The following is a 17270-nucleotide window of genomic DNA, read 5'->3' on the forward strand; positions in this document are numbered from 1 at the left end:
CTCGGAACCAGGAACCAGGCGCCAAGAGTGAGTCAAAGAAAATACCAAAAAAATAATGCTTTTTACTTTATCATAGATTTTTTTTTAAACTGGATTATATTTGCTTTACACTGCTATGTCAGTTTCTGCTGTACAGCAAAGTGAATCAGCTGTACATATATGTATATCCCCTCTTTTTTGGATTTCCTTCCCATTTAGGTCACCACAGAGCACCAAGTAGAGTTCCCTGTGCTATACAGTAGGTTTTCATTAATTATCTGTTTTATACGTAATAGTGTATATATGTCAATCCCAATCTCCCAATTCATCCCACCTCCTGCCCTTTGCCCTTGGTATCCATATGTTTGTTCTCTACATCTGTGTCTCTGTTAATGCTTTGCAGATAAGATGATCTTTACCATTTTTCCAGAGTCCACATATATGTGTTAATATACGAGATTTGTTTTTCTCTTTCTGACTTCACTCTGTATGACAGTCTAGGTCCATCAACATCTCTGCAAATGACACAATTTCGTTCCTTTTATGGCTGAGTAATATTCCATTGTATGTATGTACCACATCTTCTTTATCCATTCCTCTGTTGATGGACATTTAGGTTGCTTCCATGTCCTGGTTATTGTAAATAGTGCTGCAGTGAACATTGCGGGTGCATGTATCTTTTTGAATTATGGTTTCCTCTGGGTATATGACAAGTAGTGGGATTGCTGGGTCATATGGTAGTACTATTTTTAGTTTCTTAATGAACCTCTATACTGTTCTGCATAGTGGCTGTATGAATTTACATTCCCACAAACAGTGTAAGAGGGTTCCCTTTTCTCCACACCCTCTCCAGCATTTATTGTTTGCAGATTTTTTGAAGATTACCATTCTGACTAGTGTGAGGTGATACCTCATTATAGTTTTGATTTGCATTATTAGAAATAGTGATGGTGAGCATCTTTTCACTTGTTTGTTGGCCAACTATATGTCTTCTTTGGAGAAATGTCTATTTAGGTCTTCTGCCCATTTTTTGATTGGGTTGTTTGTTTTTTTGATACTGAGCTACATGAGCTGTTTGTATATTTTGGAGATTAATCCTTTGTCAGTTGCTTCATTTGCAAATATTTTCTCCCATTCTGAGGGTTGTCTTTTCATCTTGTTTACGGTTTCCTTTGCTGTGCAAAAGCTTTTAAGTTTCATTAGGTTCCACTCGTTTATTTTTGTTTTTATTTTCATTACTCTAGGAGGTGGGTCAAAAAAGACCTTGCTGCAGTTTATGTCAGAATATCATAGATTGTTGACATAAAAACACTGGTGTAATAAGTTAGGAAAGTTGAAGCAGTGCTCAGCACAACACTAAATATAATAAGGTATAGTTCGCGATGCTGTTCATGATAAAGTCAAGATATCAAGAAAAAAAGATGGCATAGCTTGCTTAAAGAGTGCAGACTTCAGGCATGTACAAGAAATAAATATTCTTCAATACATCTGAATTACATATTACTGTATTTACTGCCCAAGCAATAATGTTTGATTCACACACAACCAACTTGTAATTTTGTAGCAGGATTTTTAAGGCACGTATTCCCTTCTTCTAAGAGTTGCTGATTAGTGTACGTCTTAGGCTGTGTTCTTCTTTGTAGCAGGTGGCAATGAAATAATTTATTTTTGGGTACCTGAGAGTGATTTCAAGTACAAATAGTAAGAAAGAAACACAGAGCAAGGGAGGAAGAAAGATGGTACAAACCTTCGTTTTTGTCTAAGGTAATAGTTTGGCAACTGCTAGGACAATTTCTCCTGGAGGAAAATGTTCCAATTAATAGGGTTTCTAGATTACAGAATTTTAATAATCAAGTTTTCATGTATAAAAAGAAAGAAATCAGTATGCTATTTATAGTACTTTAGCCAAGAAAAGCAAGTTATGTATGCATATACATATATATAACAGCTCTTTACAATAAGGATTTGATTTAGCAAATGAGTTAGCAAATTACATATTTTGTATTAGACTGTACTGACATAAAATCTATTCTCTTTAAATAGAAAAGGTATTTTCCTGATAAATCATGCATCACTATGCTGCCCACAGTTAAGTACAGATACTCAAGCCTTAAGTACATTGTACATTCTCTTACGAAGTCAACCAGGAAAATTGGGTGATAGTTAAGCGGAATTTTCACATGAGCTTATGATATTTGAAATGTTCCATAAAAACAATATTTTTACCACAGTAAAATTTTTTTCAAGGAAACAGTAGCTGTGTTTCCAGTTAACAGTAATCCCTTTGCATAATTGTGGCACTGTTTAAAATTTTTGTTCAGTGGAAACGTAATCCACAGGGTTTTGTGTTTCCTGTATGTATTTTAATAAAATTAAGTACATGTATATAGATAAAATATATGCTATGTGTAACATATTAGCTATATATCACTATAACATTAGGATTGGATTAGGAAGTTCAAACTTCAGCATAAAAGTATTTTGTTTTTAAAGCTGCTGAAAGAAAGACTGCAAGAAATACAGATAGGCCTAAAAATACACACATACCCTAAAATTCTGTATAAAAGATTTGTACCAGTAGTTTCCATAAAACTACATTTTTATCTAGCCCTTCTACTTCTGGAAATTAATTTGCTTCAGGACTTAATGATAGCGATGACTAATAGGCTTGTATTTTGAGTCTCCACTCATTGGACAAATACTGAGGGTCTATTTGGTACCAGGCACTAATCCATGTGTCAGACCAAGAAGGAGACAAAAAACCCTATCCCCTGCCCTCACAGATTTCACACATAGATTTGAAAGTGGTAAGGGCAACAGGGACAAGTAGGCTAAACGTGAAGAGTGCTGGGGCTGCGATTGTAATTAGGGGGGTCAGGAAGCCTCCCTGAACTGATGTTTGAGTAAAACTGGAAGTGAGGAAGCAAACCTTGCCGATCAGTATCTGAGAGGAAGCTGGGGGAAGAGGAATCAGCAAAAGGGATGAGCCCTACGCCTGACTGGACCACAGCTAACGCGCATTAGTCTAGAGGGGCCAAAAACGAGGAGAGCAGGAGAGAGGTAAGAGGTGGCGGTGCATCCTTGCCATGGAGATAAAGGCCTGCTCATAACGCAGAGGGTTGAGCACCCTGGTAAAAGCAAAGCCGTGTGACACAGAGATCACCAACTGGGAGGCTGAGGAGTGTGGGCTTGATTCCTGGTTCTGCCACTTCCTACACAACCTTGGGCAAATTATCTAACTACCACTTCTGCATCCTCTTTTTCTCATTTCCAAAATGGAAATAATACCTTGTAGGTGTCTTAAGAGGATCAAATAAGGTAACTCTCAAGCCTCTGACACAATAGTATTTAATAGATAGAAGTTATTGTTATCATAACTCAACCCAAAAGGGGGCAGGGAGGATGCAATAGTCCCCAGTTGGACCAATCTTGAAATGCTTTGGGTACCAATATGTTGAAAAGTCAATGCTCAATATCCCATTTTAAAAAAGAGAAATTTCAGTGAGAATTTCTTGATTCAACTGTACCTTTTTTCTCAAACTACCTATGAGCTAGTTTCTATCTCAGATTTATATGATGGTCATCTTTTCCCAATGCTAAGCAAAATTAAAGTTTCAAGCCTTAGTTACTTTCTAATTTTTTAAAATTAATTTTATTTATTTAGTTTTGGCTGTGTTGGGTCTTCGTTGCTGTGTGTGGGCTTTCTCTGGTTGTGGCGAGCAGGGGTTACTCTTCGTTGTGGTGTGCAGGCTTCTCATTGCGGTGGCTTCCCCTGTTGCAGAGCACAGGCTCTAGGCACGCAGGCTTCAGTAGTTGTGGTACGCGGGCTTTAGTAGTTGTGGCTCGTGGGCTCTAGAGCGCAGGCTCAGTAGTTGCGGCGCACAGGCTTAAGTTGCTCTGCGGCATGTGGGATCTTCCCGGACCAGGGCTCGAACCCGTGTGCCCTGCATTGGCAGGTGGATTCTTAACCACTGCGCCACCAGAGAAGCCCAGTTATTTTCTGATTTTAAAATGTTAATTTCAACTACTTGCCTACCTAAGTGATAGCAGACAACCAAACGAGTGAACTAAGAAGCAAACCAAGTGGTGAAAAACAGAAACATCGCCCATCTGCTGTTCAAAAACTTTTATTTTGTTGTTAACGTGTGGAAAACTTGCTATATCTAAAATCATCCCCTGTGTTTAGAGATACACTTAAATAAACAAAATGAACCTGAGCTTACAGGGCAAAAGTACTCCTGTGTTTTCAGTTCCCTGTTAAATTGCAACCATGAAAAAAAAAACAATGTGCATTTTGGTGTCCAAACCTTTTCTTATCCTAGACAACTTCCTCTCAGACTTGGTTCAGAAAAGGATAGGATGCTCTGCATTTATGAGCTCTAAGCTATCTTCACTTAGCTTTTCAGATTCTTTGCGGAATAAGATAAGATATAAACAAATAAATTGTCCAGACTGGCTTCGTGCCCTGCCAGGCTCAGAGGCACCTCCGCTAGCTGCTGCCCTCCACTTCCAGCACCTCTTCCATGTGACTACCTTAACTGGGCTTCAGATCCTGTTCTTAACTCTGACTTGCCTCTTTCATTCCCAAGCTAACCTGTAGAGATACTTTTTCCAATCAGCCAGTCCATTTAGCACATATTGTGTGCCACCAGATTCAGGCGTAAGGGATGCTGTTCCTCTTTTCTGTATTAATCCTGCCTCCTTCCATCTCTCCCTTGGCTAGATTTCTAGAGCACCTCGAGATCCCCTTCCCCGACTCCTAGGATGGGCTGGCCAGCACTTGCAGAGATGGGAGTACAGTAAGCCCACATCCACAGGGAGCAGCCAAGGCTCAGATCATGTTGGGCCACAGGTTAAGATGAACAAGTCTCGAGTCAGAATCAGAGAGCCAAGAAGTCAGACCCTGGGAGCTAAGATCAGACAAAAGCAAATTACAGGGAAGAGGAGGAAATTAAACTTGAGCAGTTGTCTCCCACACTCATTCGTCTTTGAAGCATACCTTTCTAGACGGTTGGCTTGACTCAAATTGTGTTATTTATTATCTTGCTATGAAATGTGGTTTAATAAATATTTTACTGAGAGCAGTATTATTTTTGAGATGTGGAAGCCATAATAAGGTTATATTTTCTGCTGGTAAAATTGTTCCTAGCTTGTATAATTTTATGTTGGAATTAAATACATCAGTAATTCATGGTTCTAAAGGGCATCATGGTTTTGAAATGTTTGGTCACCCTAACATGTTTGGAAAACCACTGTTGAGGAAAATAGTACAAAGGCAAAGGGCAAGCTAACTGAAAAAAGATTCCAACTCAATTCAGCAATGTTGTAAATGGTTACGACTTTAACTGTGTTATGTCTTTGAAGCTTTTATGTTAGCTTATTCTTTGTCAAATATATATATGTATGTGAAATATGTGTGTGTGTGTGCATGTTTGGTGAAGCATCATATACATTTCTAATTGCTGTTTGTAAGTCAGAATTAAATTATAAGTTACTATGGTTTTGTATTATAGTCGCTTCCTCTCATTTTCTATAATTATATGGACAGAAAGGTAGTATTGTTAGAAAATTATACCGTATTCTAATGATGATATATAACCTTTAATTCTCATTTTTATGGAATAAATCATGACTAGAACAGGGTTATGGGTCCTATGAAAAGAACCTCAGTTCTTCATTTATTTTCTTGTTTGTTTTGTTTTTCAAAATCCAGGGGATGTCAATTTGTATTAAAAGTCTGTAAGCAGTGATCATTTTTTTTTTCTTTTTTTGCGGTACGCGGGCCTCTCACTGCCGCGGCCTCTCCCGTTGCGGAGCACAGGCTCCGGACGTGCAGGCTCAGGGGCCATGGCCCACGCCCCCAGCCACTCCGCGGCATGTGGGATCTTCCCGGACCGGGGCACGAACCCGCGTCCCCTGCATCAGCAGGCGGACTCTCAACCACTGCGCCACCAGGTTTAACATATAGAAATATTGAATCAGTATCTTGGGCACACAGAACTAACATAGTGTTGTAGGTCAATCATGCTTCAAAAAAATACATCAAACAAACTAATAAAACAAAAGAAGGAAAAAAAAACAGTCAAGTAAGTATGTCCACCAATTCCATAAGTAACTAGGAGTACTTTTATTCTTATGTCCAATTGTAAATCCAGACTTTGACATAAAATAGGAAAAGATAAAAGGGTGAACCTTCCTAAAGAATTTTACTGACCATTTTGTAGATCTAAGATTTATTGTTCTGTATTTTTAGGAAAAGTGTTACCTTGTTTACAAAATGTTTTTAAAATATTAATTTTCTTTTAAATAGTATCCTTATTCAAATCCATGATCTTAACAAATTCTTTAAAGAATTAATGCGATGAGAAAAGAGGTAATAATCACCAGAGAATATATTCAAATAAAATATTTGTCTTCAGTTTATACATTTTGTTCTAATAGAAATATTAATCAGATTTATGATTTAAGTATTTATGCCTCTTACTAAATATGTCTTTTAACTCTGGCATTGTTCAGAATACTCTCAAAGTAATTATGATCTCTAAAAAAAATAACTCTGTTTTATTTTATTTTTTGTAGGTGAGCTATAACTTGGCCTAAAATACATCAGGCTTGTGAATCCAGAGGACATTGCTTTGTTCTCAAGAATCTACAGCACCCAATCAAAATTTAGACATATTTAGCTATCAGAGTAAGAGTTACCCTGTTCCAAGTTCAGTTCATTCCCTGTAAACAAAAGAATATAATTATTGTTCCTGATTATTATAGATAGAGATAACAGTCAAAAATTTTAATAACAGACACAGCACAGCACCCATCAATCAGAAGGGATTGATTGGAGGGAGGTCCCAGAGCCCCTCCCTATTTCTCCATCCTATACTCCACACCCCCATCCATCCCTCCACCCCCACCCCCCTGGCATTACTCTTTCAGTTGCTAGATGTTGGGGAGGTCATGGGGTGGTAGTAGGGGGATTGGGAACCAGAGTGGCTATTTAGTTTCCAGTATGGCATTATCTCAGCATTTTAATAACCGGTGTGGCTATACTGGCATCCTAGCTGAATGTGAACAGTGGACAGGTAGGTTTATACTCCAAAGTGTGCCATGAAGAGTATTAATGATGTAGCATTTCTTAAAAGAATGCTCCACTGTTACCTCCAGGAATTTCTTCTGTGCTGATAATGTTCCATTTTGCAAGTCTTGTTGCAGATGTATGGGCAGTAATAACGTCTACAGACATGCCTCTTGGCAGACCACAAAAGTAAGACAGACCCCAATTGCAGAGATGTTAAAATGTGAAAAAAGGTGCATCACAGAATCAATGAACTACACTTCAAGATATGTTTATTTCCTTTCTGCTTCCATCAATCCCCTGTCTTCCCCAACACCCTGAGCTTGCCAACTGTAGTTTTGTTGACCATTTCAGGATCAAACTACTGAGATTCACAGGAGATTACTTTATTTGCATTGTCTGTTTACATGGGGAGTTACGGGTTTGGATGGCCACAGGAAAAGAACTGTTAGTGCATACTGAAAGGATGTTTTATTAATTCTAACCTTTCCCAGCCCAAGTAACCTTGTTGTGTGTCACAGAGAATGCCCTCTCTTTAAGGAGCTGGAATTGCTGGGAAAGCTTTGGGGACTTCTTGGTGCTGGTAGAATTTGGGCATTCAATTAGGGTATTCTAATCCTTGGAGATTTGGGGATATTACAAATTATATGTGATATTCTATATCCTGGAACAATTCATATTAGGAATATAAATATATATTTATATTAGGGATTCATATTAGGAACATAAATATATATTTAGGGAGAAAAGCAAGAATGCAAACAGTGCTTACTGGTTTAGGAAGAAAGCTTAGCAGCTTTACAATGGGTACATCAGCAATGTAAATAGAAAAGAGAAAGGCAGATTTACCTGATATAAACACACTGCTCTCCTCCTCAAATCTCCCTCCACTAACTAAGTAGCACCTATGAAAGGGCTTTGTAAACTGTTGAGCACTAGACAAATGTGTGCGCTGCCTCCACGGGGGGAGGGATCACGAATCCTCATTTAATTTCTACCTGTGCCCAACTCTGAGCACTTTCTCTAAGCTTTCTCCTCATTTCTGATTTCAAAGAAAGGTTTAACAAGCAGGAACAGAAATAATAATGTGTTTGATACGATGTAGGAGATATTCAGAAATAATTGTGTTTGTACTCCCTACAACTTAACTCACATATTCTTTTGTAGAATTTATTTAATCTCTAAATCCTCTTCCTTCTCTGGAACTAGTGCTCCAGACATAAAACTTCTTTTCTGTTCTCTTAATTAATTAAATTAATTCATCTCTTTTTACACATTTATTTTTCTCTTCTCCCTTCAGAGGCTCTAACGCTTTCCTTGACTAAAACTTTTTGGGTTACAGAAGTCCTTCCCTTGTTGGCATTTTATTTTGAAGTGCTTATTTCAATTCAACAAATATTCGAACGGTAGTATTGCTGGAGGGTCTGTGTTAGATGCTGCAGGGGGTAAAATAATTAAATGGCACAGTCCCTGACAGCACCTGCCTTCAAAGGGCTTTGTTGCTAATAAGGAAAAATAAGAAGGCTGCACAAATAACTATAATGCAAGGTAGAGTGCATCATACAGGTACAGGAAGAGATTACACTGTAGACTGGTGAGGATTTCCTCTCCAGAGTCCTGTGATCCTTGTTGCTTGCTTCTGTCAGTCATTACAAGTACACCTCAGAATTGTCTCTCTAAATGTTACAAAATTATTCTTTCCTGCAAATCTGTTGGTTTTCTATTACATTTCCCCCTCTGTCTCCTAAATTCATGCTTAGACTCTGCAAAGATGCTTTAGCTTGTTTTTTGTTATTATTGTTTGTTGTTTGTTTTGTTTTTTTTTAATCAAAACCAGCAGTGGTAAGAAACTGTAGCTTAACTATTGTTGTGTATCTGCTTTGAATGGCCTTGACCTTATGAGTTGACATTCCTGCCTTTGATTTCCATGTCCCTTCACTTGGTATACAACCCTTCTCTGCCCCCACTCTTGACCATGGCACATATCTGATGGCCTCAACAGCGGCACCTCATTATATTTGTCCTTTACCCACTTGTTTCTGTCTTGATATCTCTGGAAATCCAGACAGTAAAATTCCTCAAATCACATAGTTTTCTCAGTTTTACCCTGTTTTCCTTTTTCTCCTTCCAAAATCTCAAGTTGACCTTAATCCAGGCTTCTCCAAGAATAAAGTTCTTTTAATGTTTAGCCACACTTAGGGGGGAAAAAAAGTAATAAAGTCTTCACAATTCTTGGGAAATTGTGTTAGTGTAAAGAGATACTTCCCATGATGTTATACGTTTATGGGGAATCTCAGAAAAAAACACATCCATACCTTTCTTGGTTGACTACCAAATGGACAGTTTTTACCCTTTTTCTTCACTAGCAGAACCCACATTTTGCTCAGGCTCCTCCTACTGGGCATATCCTTAAAAGGAAGCTGGAGTTAGATCTTGATCTCATTTCCCTTGACAAACCCAAGTTTAGATATGGACATGAGATGGAATACTGGCCAATCAGATGAAAAGGAACATCTTCTGGAGGGCTTCAGAAAGTTTTCTTTACACAAAAATGAAGATGCTGTTTTCTTGCTTCTGGACTTTGTCACCTGCAAGGAATGCTAGAAAACATGATTGCCACTTAGCATCCATGATAGGAGAATAACTGACGGGTTGGAGACCACAGAAAAGGGAGATGAACAACAGTCTCATCCCAGAGTCCTTGTGTTAACCAACCCCTGGCTCTTCTACAACCAGACTTCTTGGGTGAGATTATAAATGTTCTTATTGTAGGCCACTATTACTTGGGTTTTCTGTTAATTGCAGTTAACTGCAGATTTTTGTTCATTACAGATATGAATTACTTCTGAAATACACAATTTTTTTAAAAAGCCCAAAACAGAAGTCAAGATTATATTGTCCTATAGGACATTAAGGAGTATTGTATCTAACCTAGCGACCTTATTTCAATAGTCTTTCTCCACTGCCTCTGAATCTCTTTCTCTGATTCTCCTGGAACCAACTTCACCATTTTGTTGATATCCTCATTAATGAGTTGAAGACATCTTTGACATGTCTTCATTCTATATTTTGAGTTACTGTGTGACTTTTTGAAAATTGTACTTAAATAGTAACACTATGATTTAAATTTTTCTGCTGAATTTTAAAGTGGTTTTTCACTTCAATTTAGTTCAACTCTTATTTACAGAATTCCTGTGTCTCTGGGGTAGGAGATGCAAAGGTAGAATATAGGCGTGAGAGGAGAGACTAAGAAGCATTGTAAGGTGTTCACAAGTGATTTCCAGGCTTGCTTAGTAGCCACTGGGTGCCCCAAGGATTGCTTTGGACTCTGCAAAACAGCCTTCCAGGAGCCTGTGTTCATTCACGTGTCTGATGATATAACTAGAAAATCTTATAGGTGGTTATCAGACACAATTGACATCCTAAAAAGAAAAACTGTTAAGGCACCAAATCTTGCTGGATACAACCTATTTATCAATAATCAGTTATTATAATGGATTATTGAGGGCAACACTCCTTCATAGTTCCTATGGGAAACAAGGGGTTTGAAGTTTTTACTTTGAAATAAACAAATGGAAAGGACTAAAAAAAACTTTTGAGGACTGCCCCTCAAAATTCTGGCTACTTCAGTCTCAACAAATGTCATTAATAGACCATACTGAAATCCATTTCAACATCACGGAGACTGTTACTAATCTGGAACTTTTCCCCCTTGAGCTTTTACTCTTGGATTGAATAATAATTCTATATATTTTCAGAGCACTTTGCTGTTTACAGAGACGTCATGCATTCTTTCATTAGGTGTATTAACATCCCAGTAACTGGCAGGTGAGGTTCAGAATCAGGATTTTGAATACCTAGATCTTGGATTGCCACAACTAGGAAAGCTGAATTGCAGTGTTGGCTCTTTTCTGGAAACATTCTAACAGCTATGGGCAAGGTAAATTAAAAGCCCTCGGCGCAAGTCCTGAATCCCGGTTCCACCATCTCCTTGTTGCTTAGTCACTTTGTGACTTAGTTTCTTTGCTCATTAAATAAGCTGACCAGTCGAAGCCCTGCCTTTCTAGGTATTAAATAAAATAATCAAGGGGATGGACTTAGCACGGAGCTCAGCACAACCCAGCACTGCTCAAAAGACAGCAGTTAATCAATACTGGGTTGCCATTCTCCCTTCCCGGGAGCCCCAAGATGTCCAGTGTGCCAGGGCGTCAGAGGGCAGCGGAGGAGGCCACCGAGTGGCTCACGCCGGTCGAGGGCACGCTCCTCCCCTCCAGAAAGCTGCTCCACTCGGCTCTCACTCCGCCCACAGAGGGCCGGGGCGGGGACGTCGTTCCCCTGGAAACGGGACGCGGCGGCTCAAGGCTCGCCAGAGCCCTGGCGAGTTGCGCTCGCAGTGCGCGCAGACGCCGGCTGCTAAGTGGGAGCAGGTGTGGGACTAGCGGCCGCGCTCCCGGTGATCGCTGGAGGAGGTGGGCGCCTCTCGGAGCGCGAGTGTGGAGGTGGCCTCTCCTACCCGGGGCTGGACAGGGGCGCGCGCGTGGAGCCGGCCAACCCCGCGTCCCCTCGGACGTGCTGGATGGCAGCCCAGGTGGCAGCCCGGGAGGCGGGAGGCTTCCGGGAAGTCCCGACCCTTTGCCTAGCCCCGGGCGCCGGCCCGGAGGCGGTGGGCCTGGTGGAGTATGAAGAGGAGGACGAAGACGAGGAGGTGGCGGCGGCCAGGAGAGCGCGGAGTTTCGCCCAGGACGCGCGGGTGCGCTTCGTCGGCGGCCGTCTGGAGCAGATGCTGGGGCTCCCGGAGGAGAAATGGAGCCAGCATTTGGAGAGCGAGGACAAGCGGCAGGTCCTGGGGGAGTTTCTGGAGAGCCCCAGCCCCGCCTGCCTTGTGTTCAGCGTCGACGCCGTGGAGCGGCTCGCGGCGTCCCAACAGGTAAGGGGCGACGGGCGAGGGAACCAGGTCACGCCTCCCGCCCAGCCTGACGGACACTTGAGCGGGACAGGCCAGTTGTGCTTCCTTGGGTTCTTTCGGGGCACATATGCGGGCGCTTTAAAAAACTTCAATCAAGTGCCTGCCGAGAGTCCGCAGAATCCCCCACGTGTGCCCACTCTGCTGTTAAGTGGTCGTTGGTTAGTTTTCTAGAAGGTCAGCCTTTGGGCCTGCTTCACCCGGATAAAGCAGGAAAAAGCAGCGCGTCCTTCAGCTGCCTGGGCGTGAGGCGCGAGGTGAGTTCTGTTTGCCAGATAACTTTAAATCGCTCTTGTGTCACTCCGGAGCCAAATGTGGTGTTTGGCGGAGCCCAAATAGCTTGTCATGGCTCAGTCTGCCTGTCAAGCACACTTCATCCCAACGAATAATACTTAGGACTCCTTTTAAAAAAGAATTGCCCGGGAATCTGCGCTCAGGACAGTTCTCTCTCCCTCTCCCTCCCCACTCCCTTTTCTCTTCCTTTTTTTTTTTGTTTTTTTTTGTTTTTTTCCTTTTACCTTTTTAAATCTAGACTTCTTGTACACTTGAAGGTTAACGTATCACCTACGATCACAGCATTTATACTTAAAGAGTTTGCGAAGACTTTGGACCAAGATTTACAATCTTGAGATGCCTCACTGTCAGTGTTGTAAAGTGATGCCATCATCACTAGATGTGGTCGTAATAATGGCGGGGAAATAGGAACCCAAAGAAAGAGAGTCACTGGAGTTAGCCTTAGGGTTTTGTGAGTTCTGAATTGTTTTTGTTTTGCTACTCTCCTAATTTTAAAAGTTTGTCAGTGGAGTGGACAAGAACAGTTTAGTATTACTTAAGTTAAACAGTCATGATATCTGAAGAAATGACCTGATAGTTATGGAAATGTTAGAATATCTTGATTAAACACTGCTTTGAGTATAGAAATACAATTTAACCTCTTGGTCTTTATCTCGGTTTGGCTTACTTCTGAACAAGAAAATGTTACACAAAAGAATAACCTTTGCTAAGATGGAAACATTCTAATTTCTTCCTGTATTTGTTTAATTATGAGACTATGGTATATGATGATCCTAATTGACATGCTTTTGAAAGGACATTCCACACCAATAATACTGTGAAATTAACATTATAAAAGAACAAAGAAAATTGTATAAACTTTGCAGAAGAGCAGTGGAGCAATCTTATTTATAAAGGTAGGTAAGATGCCAGGTTTTGTTTCGTATGCTAGCAATCTACTTACAAGTTAGATACAGCAAATCCTGCTTGTTAACATGGAAGCTACATTGTGGAGTTAAAATAATTATGTTACTCTTGTTGCAGATTCCAAGAGATGCAAAACATAAACTTATTTATATTGCCAAGAAGAGTACTGAAAACATTGGAGTAAATGATTTCTCTCAAACGGTTTTATTTGGAGAGTTACCTGCCTCATCCCTTGGACATGTAACTGCTTTCCTAGACGAGGTACTGGTCTATCCTTAATATTTCATTTATCTTTATGACACTTGGAATTATTCAGGACAACTGTGGCTATTAAAAAGAGAATTTAGAAGCCAGTCATCTCATTAGCCAGGTGGACGGAAAATGATAGTATTTAGGCTGTTCCTGAAATGAGCTGATATTGATGCTGATGTTCAACAGGTGGTAATTTGCAGGATCCTCCTTTTCCTCTCTTTGTAAATCATGGAAGAAATTAAAAAGCAGCTTGAATTGAATAGGCTCCTGTACTTAGCTATAGGTATTAAACTTCACGTTCAGAGTAGAGACAAATTTACCCTTTGGAAAGGGGTATTATCAGTTTTTCAGATTCCTGTTAGTTTCTAAGTGCACTCATGTTAGATAATGGAAAAGGGTAATGGAAATAATGTATTAGGAATGACTGCCTTAAAATTCCTCTTTCTCTCCCCTTAAGTCAGAGAAATGCTCTCTAAACCCGTGTTACTGGCACTCTAATGTGCATTAGAACCACCTAGGGGTTTTGTTAAAGACAAACTGATAAATGAGGTTTGGAGTGGGGCTGAAATTCTACATTTCTAACCTGGTGCCGATGCTGTTTGTTCATGAACCAGCTTTGAGGAGCAACATACCAAATAACTAGGTTTGGCAGAACCAGAGCAGTGGTTCTCAAACTTTGCTGAACATTTGGACCACCTGGGGAACTAACATGCTTCGGCCCAGGTCACACCTCTTACCAGTTAAATCAGAATGTCTGGGGGCGGGTGGGAGCCAGGCTGCAGTAGTTGTTAAAGATCTCCAGGTGACTCTAATGCACCCCAAACTCTGGGAAACACTGGGTTAGTATCAGTAAACCAGATTTCAGTAGCCAAAGCAGTCTTGCCAAGGCCAATATTTAACATAGGAATAATTGCCAACATACTTTTTACTAATGATTTGTCAATCTCCATCTTTCACACCTCTTCTCCTTCCTGAGTCTCTTCTGCTGTCTTCTTGAAAGGAGATGTTTTCTTGCAGTCTCTGGGCTAACTAAAGCTTCTGTCCCCCAACTTCAGTTCTACCTTGGTTTCACTCCTCTTCTGTTGAATTTACATGGTTTTAGTTGATTTCATGGAGATAACTAGGAAGAGAGTTTTCTGTCTTCAGCACTTGAGACAGTTTTCGGTATGTAGCAGGTGTTCAAGAGATTTTTATTGAACTGAATCTGATGAAAGGATTTCACATGTTATGTGAATGACCTTTGGTCCTGTGAATCCAGGCTGCCATCAGCTGGCCTTGGAAGGGCAAGGCAGCACTCTTCATTGGAATTCTTACTCTGTCTGTGTACGGCGACAGAAGATACAAAACCCTTTCCAGTTCCTCGGAATTTAACTCAATACCAGGGTCTGCATAGTCCTCTGAAAAGTTTAAGTGAAAGAGAGTAAGCTGTCCCTGAGCACACCTATAGAAGGCACAGAACATTCAGAACCTCACGGGTTTAACAGGTTTGGAAGATTCTCATTTATTTAATTATGCTTGAGGATATGAGCATTGGGAGGAAACAAGGGAGGACGTCACACTCAAGATGTCACTTGGGTTTCTTTATGGACAAGGCTTAAATTCAGAATGAAGGGGCCCTAAGGCAATACTATAGATTTTTAGATAAAGTTTTCAAAGCTTGTCTTTGCTTAGTATCCACAATGGCTCACATAATTGGCTAATTAACTGTGGCTTACGATGTTTGAAGGACTCCCAAACTTTTCTCTCCAGGCAAGATCTCGCTCCCAAATTCCAAAGAGCTCCATATGCCTGCCTGACATTCCACTTGGGGTGCAATAGACATTTCATACTTAACATTCCAAGTTGAGCTGATGTTCCCCACCCTGTGCTGTTTGGAATTATTCCCAGAATAATGGATGTGAACTCCATCCTTCCAGATGCCCAAACCAGAAAAACCTCCTAGTCAGCCCTGACTCTTGGCTTTGTCTCACACTTTATATCCATTCTGTCAGGAAATCTTCCAAGTTCTGCCTTCAAACATACCAGAATCAGTTCCCCTCTCGCCTCCATTGCTACCACCCTGGTCCAGCTCATCATTATCTCTCACCTGTGCTAGTAATAATCAGCCTCTTAATTGGTTTTTCTGTTTCTATATGACTCCCATCTAGAACCTATTCCCAACACAGCAGCTAGAGTGATCCTTGTTGAAACACGAGAAAACATGTCACTTTCTGCTCAGACCCTGCACTGGTTCTCCTTTTACTCAGAGTAAGGGCCCAAGAGCTTATAGCAGTCTAGACTTTGCATTGTTGCTCGTTGTGGCTCAACAGTATCAGCATCAGCTGGAAATTTGTTAAAACTGTAGAATCTCAGGCCCCACCCCAGAGCCGCTAAATCAGGACCAAGAAGCACAGGTGATTCTTAGGATTGTTAAAGGATGAAAGCATCCGTTAGACTTCTCTGTGATCTGACCTCCGCATGACCTCTCAACTCATCTCAGTTGCTAACTCATGGCTTACTTGCATTTCCTTAATTGTCTCAGGCACACTGGTGCCCCAGGGCCTTTGCTCTTGCCATTTCTTCATCTTCCCCAGAATCCACTCAGCCAACCCCTTCATGTCTTGCAAGTCTTTTTTGCTCAAATATCTATTTTCTGTGAAGCCACCCTCCAGGTGAGCAGGGATCTTTGAAGGGCAGGGACTTAGGGTCAGGCAAGTGAGAAACGCACTTCAAGAACAAAACTTCCAGAGAGGTGGGGAGAAACAAAAACAACCCAGTAATCAAGAGGAGTAATAATTTAAGGCAGTATTATTATTACTATTTTGGCTGTGCCATGCAGCTTACAGAATCTTAGTTCCCCAACCAGGGATTGAATCTGGGCCCTCTGCAGTGAAAACACAGAGTCCTAGCCACTGGACCCACCAGGGAATTCCCAAACGCAGTATTTTAAAAAATAAAATTTAATGCAGAAAAAAATCAACACTTGAAGTAAAAGTAGGATCACTAACAGTGCCATGCCAAGTCATATTAGAGGCTGAGGCAAAAGGTCAGTAATACTCATCCTGTCTTTACTCAAAAATGTTGATACTTTATTCATCATTTTTGGATTAGCTTTTACTTTAAAAATATTTTAAAATATTATTCATCTCAATTATTGAGGTTTGTTGGGGGTTTTTTTTGGTGCCCTCTTATGCTCCAAAGTGAGTGCCTTACTTGCCTTACAGTAGTCCGAGCTCTTAATCTTTGTTGCTCACTGATGAGTCCCAAACACAAAAGACTCTGCCTGACACATAGTACGATCTAAGTAAGTACTTGTTAAACAAATGAAGGTTAAATAAGGGCTAAAGATAGCCTGTTCTTATAAGAGACAAAACACTGAAGTGGCAAGATATTTCTTTAGAGAAAAAGCATTTGGTGTACGATCTCTGCTATCTCCATTTGAATTTTTTGGACATTTATATGAAAAGGACACTTTGTGGGAAATTGTATGCTAAATAAGCCCATAGTTGTCATTTGTTCATTTAATCAGAACTTAATGAATATCTGCTTGGTGCCAGTGACTGAACACACCTGGCAATTAGGACGTTTCTGCCGTCGGAAAGCATGCAGTGTGAGCCAGCAGTGATATGATGTGGTGGATGTAGTGGTTTTAGCAGGATGCTGTGGCGCCTACAGGGCTGGCAGGGAAGGTGGGGGAGTCTCAAATAGGATGATTATAGGTCTTGGTTTGCTTGGGGGCGGTTCCACTTTCCTCCTGTTACAGATCAGTTAACATCTCGTTTTTATTGCTTGTTTTTACTCTCTAAAGCATCCTCAGTTGTATAG

The 17270-nt window shown here is 40.6% G+C and overlaps 1 protein-coding gene across 1 annotated transcript in view; it reads left to right on the forward strand.

The window, feature by feature from the left end:
- The first annotated feature begins 11627 nt into the window (after positions 1 to 11627).
- The window catches only part of DNAH11 (dynein axonemal heavy chain 11), a 316314-nt gene continuing 310671 nt past the window's right edge, over positions 11628 to 17270 (forward strand). The window contains 2 exon segments of the mRNA XM_032643357.1: positions 11628 to 11978; positions 13332 to 13475. Coding sequence (XP_032499248.1) covers positions 11628 to 11978; positions 13332 to 13475 — 495 coding nt within the window.

This window comes from Phocoena sinus, chromosome 9 (assembly GCF_008692025.1).
Source record: "Phocoena sinus isolate mPhoSin1 chromosome 9, mPhoSin1.pri, whole genome shotgun sequence".
In the NCBI taxonomy this organism is placed as follows: Eukaryota; Metazoa; Chordata; class Mammalia; order Artiodactyla; family Phocoenidae; genus Phocoena; species Phocoena sinus.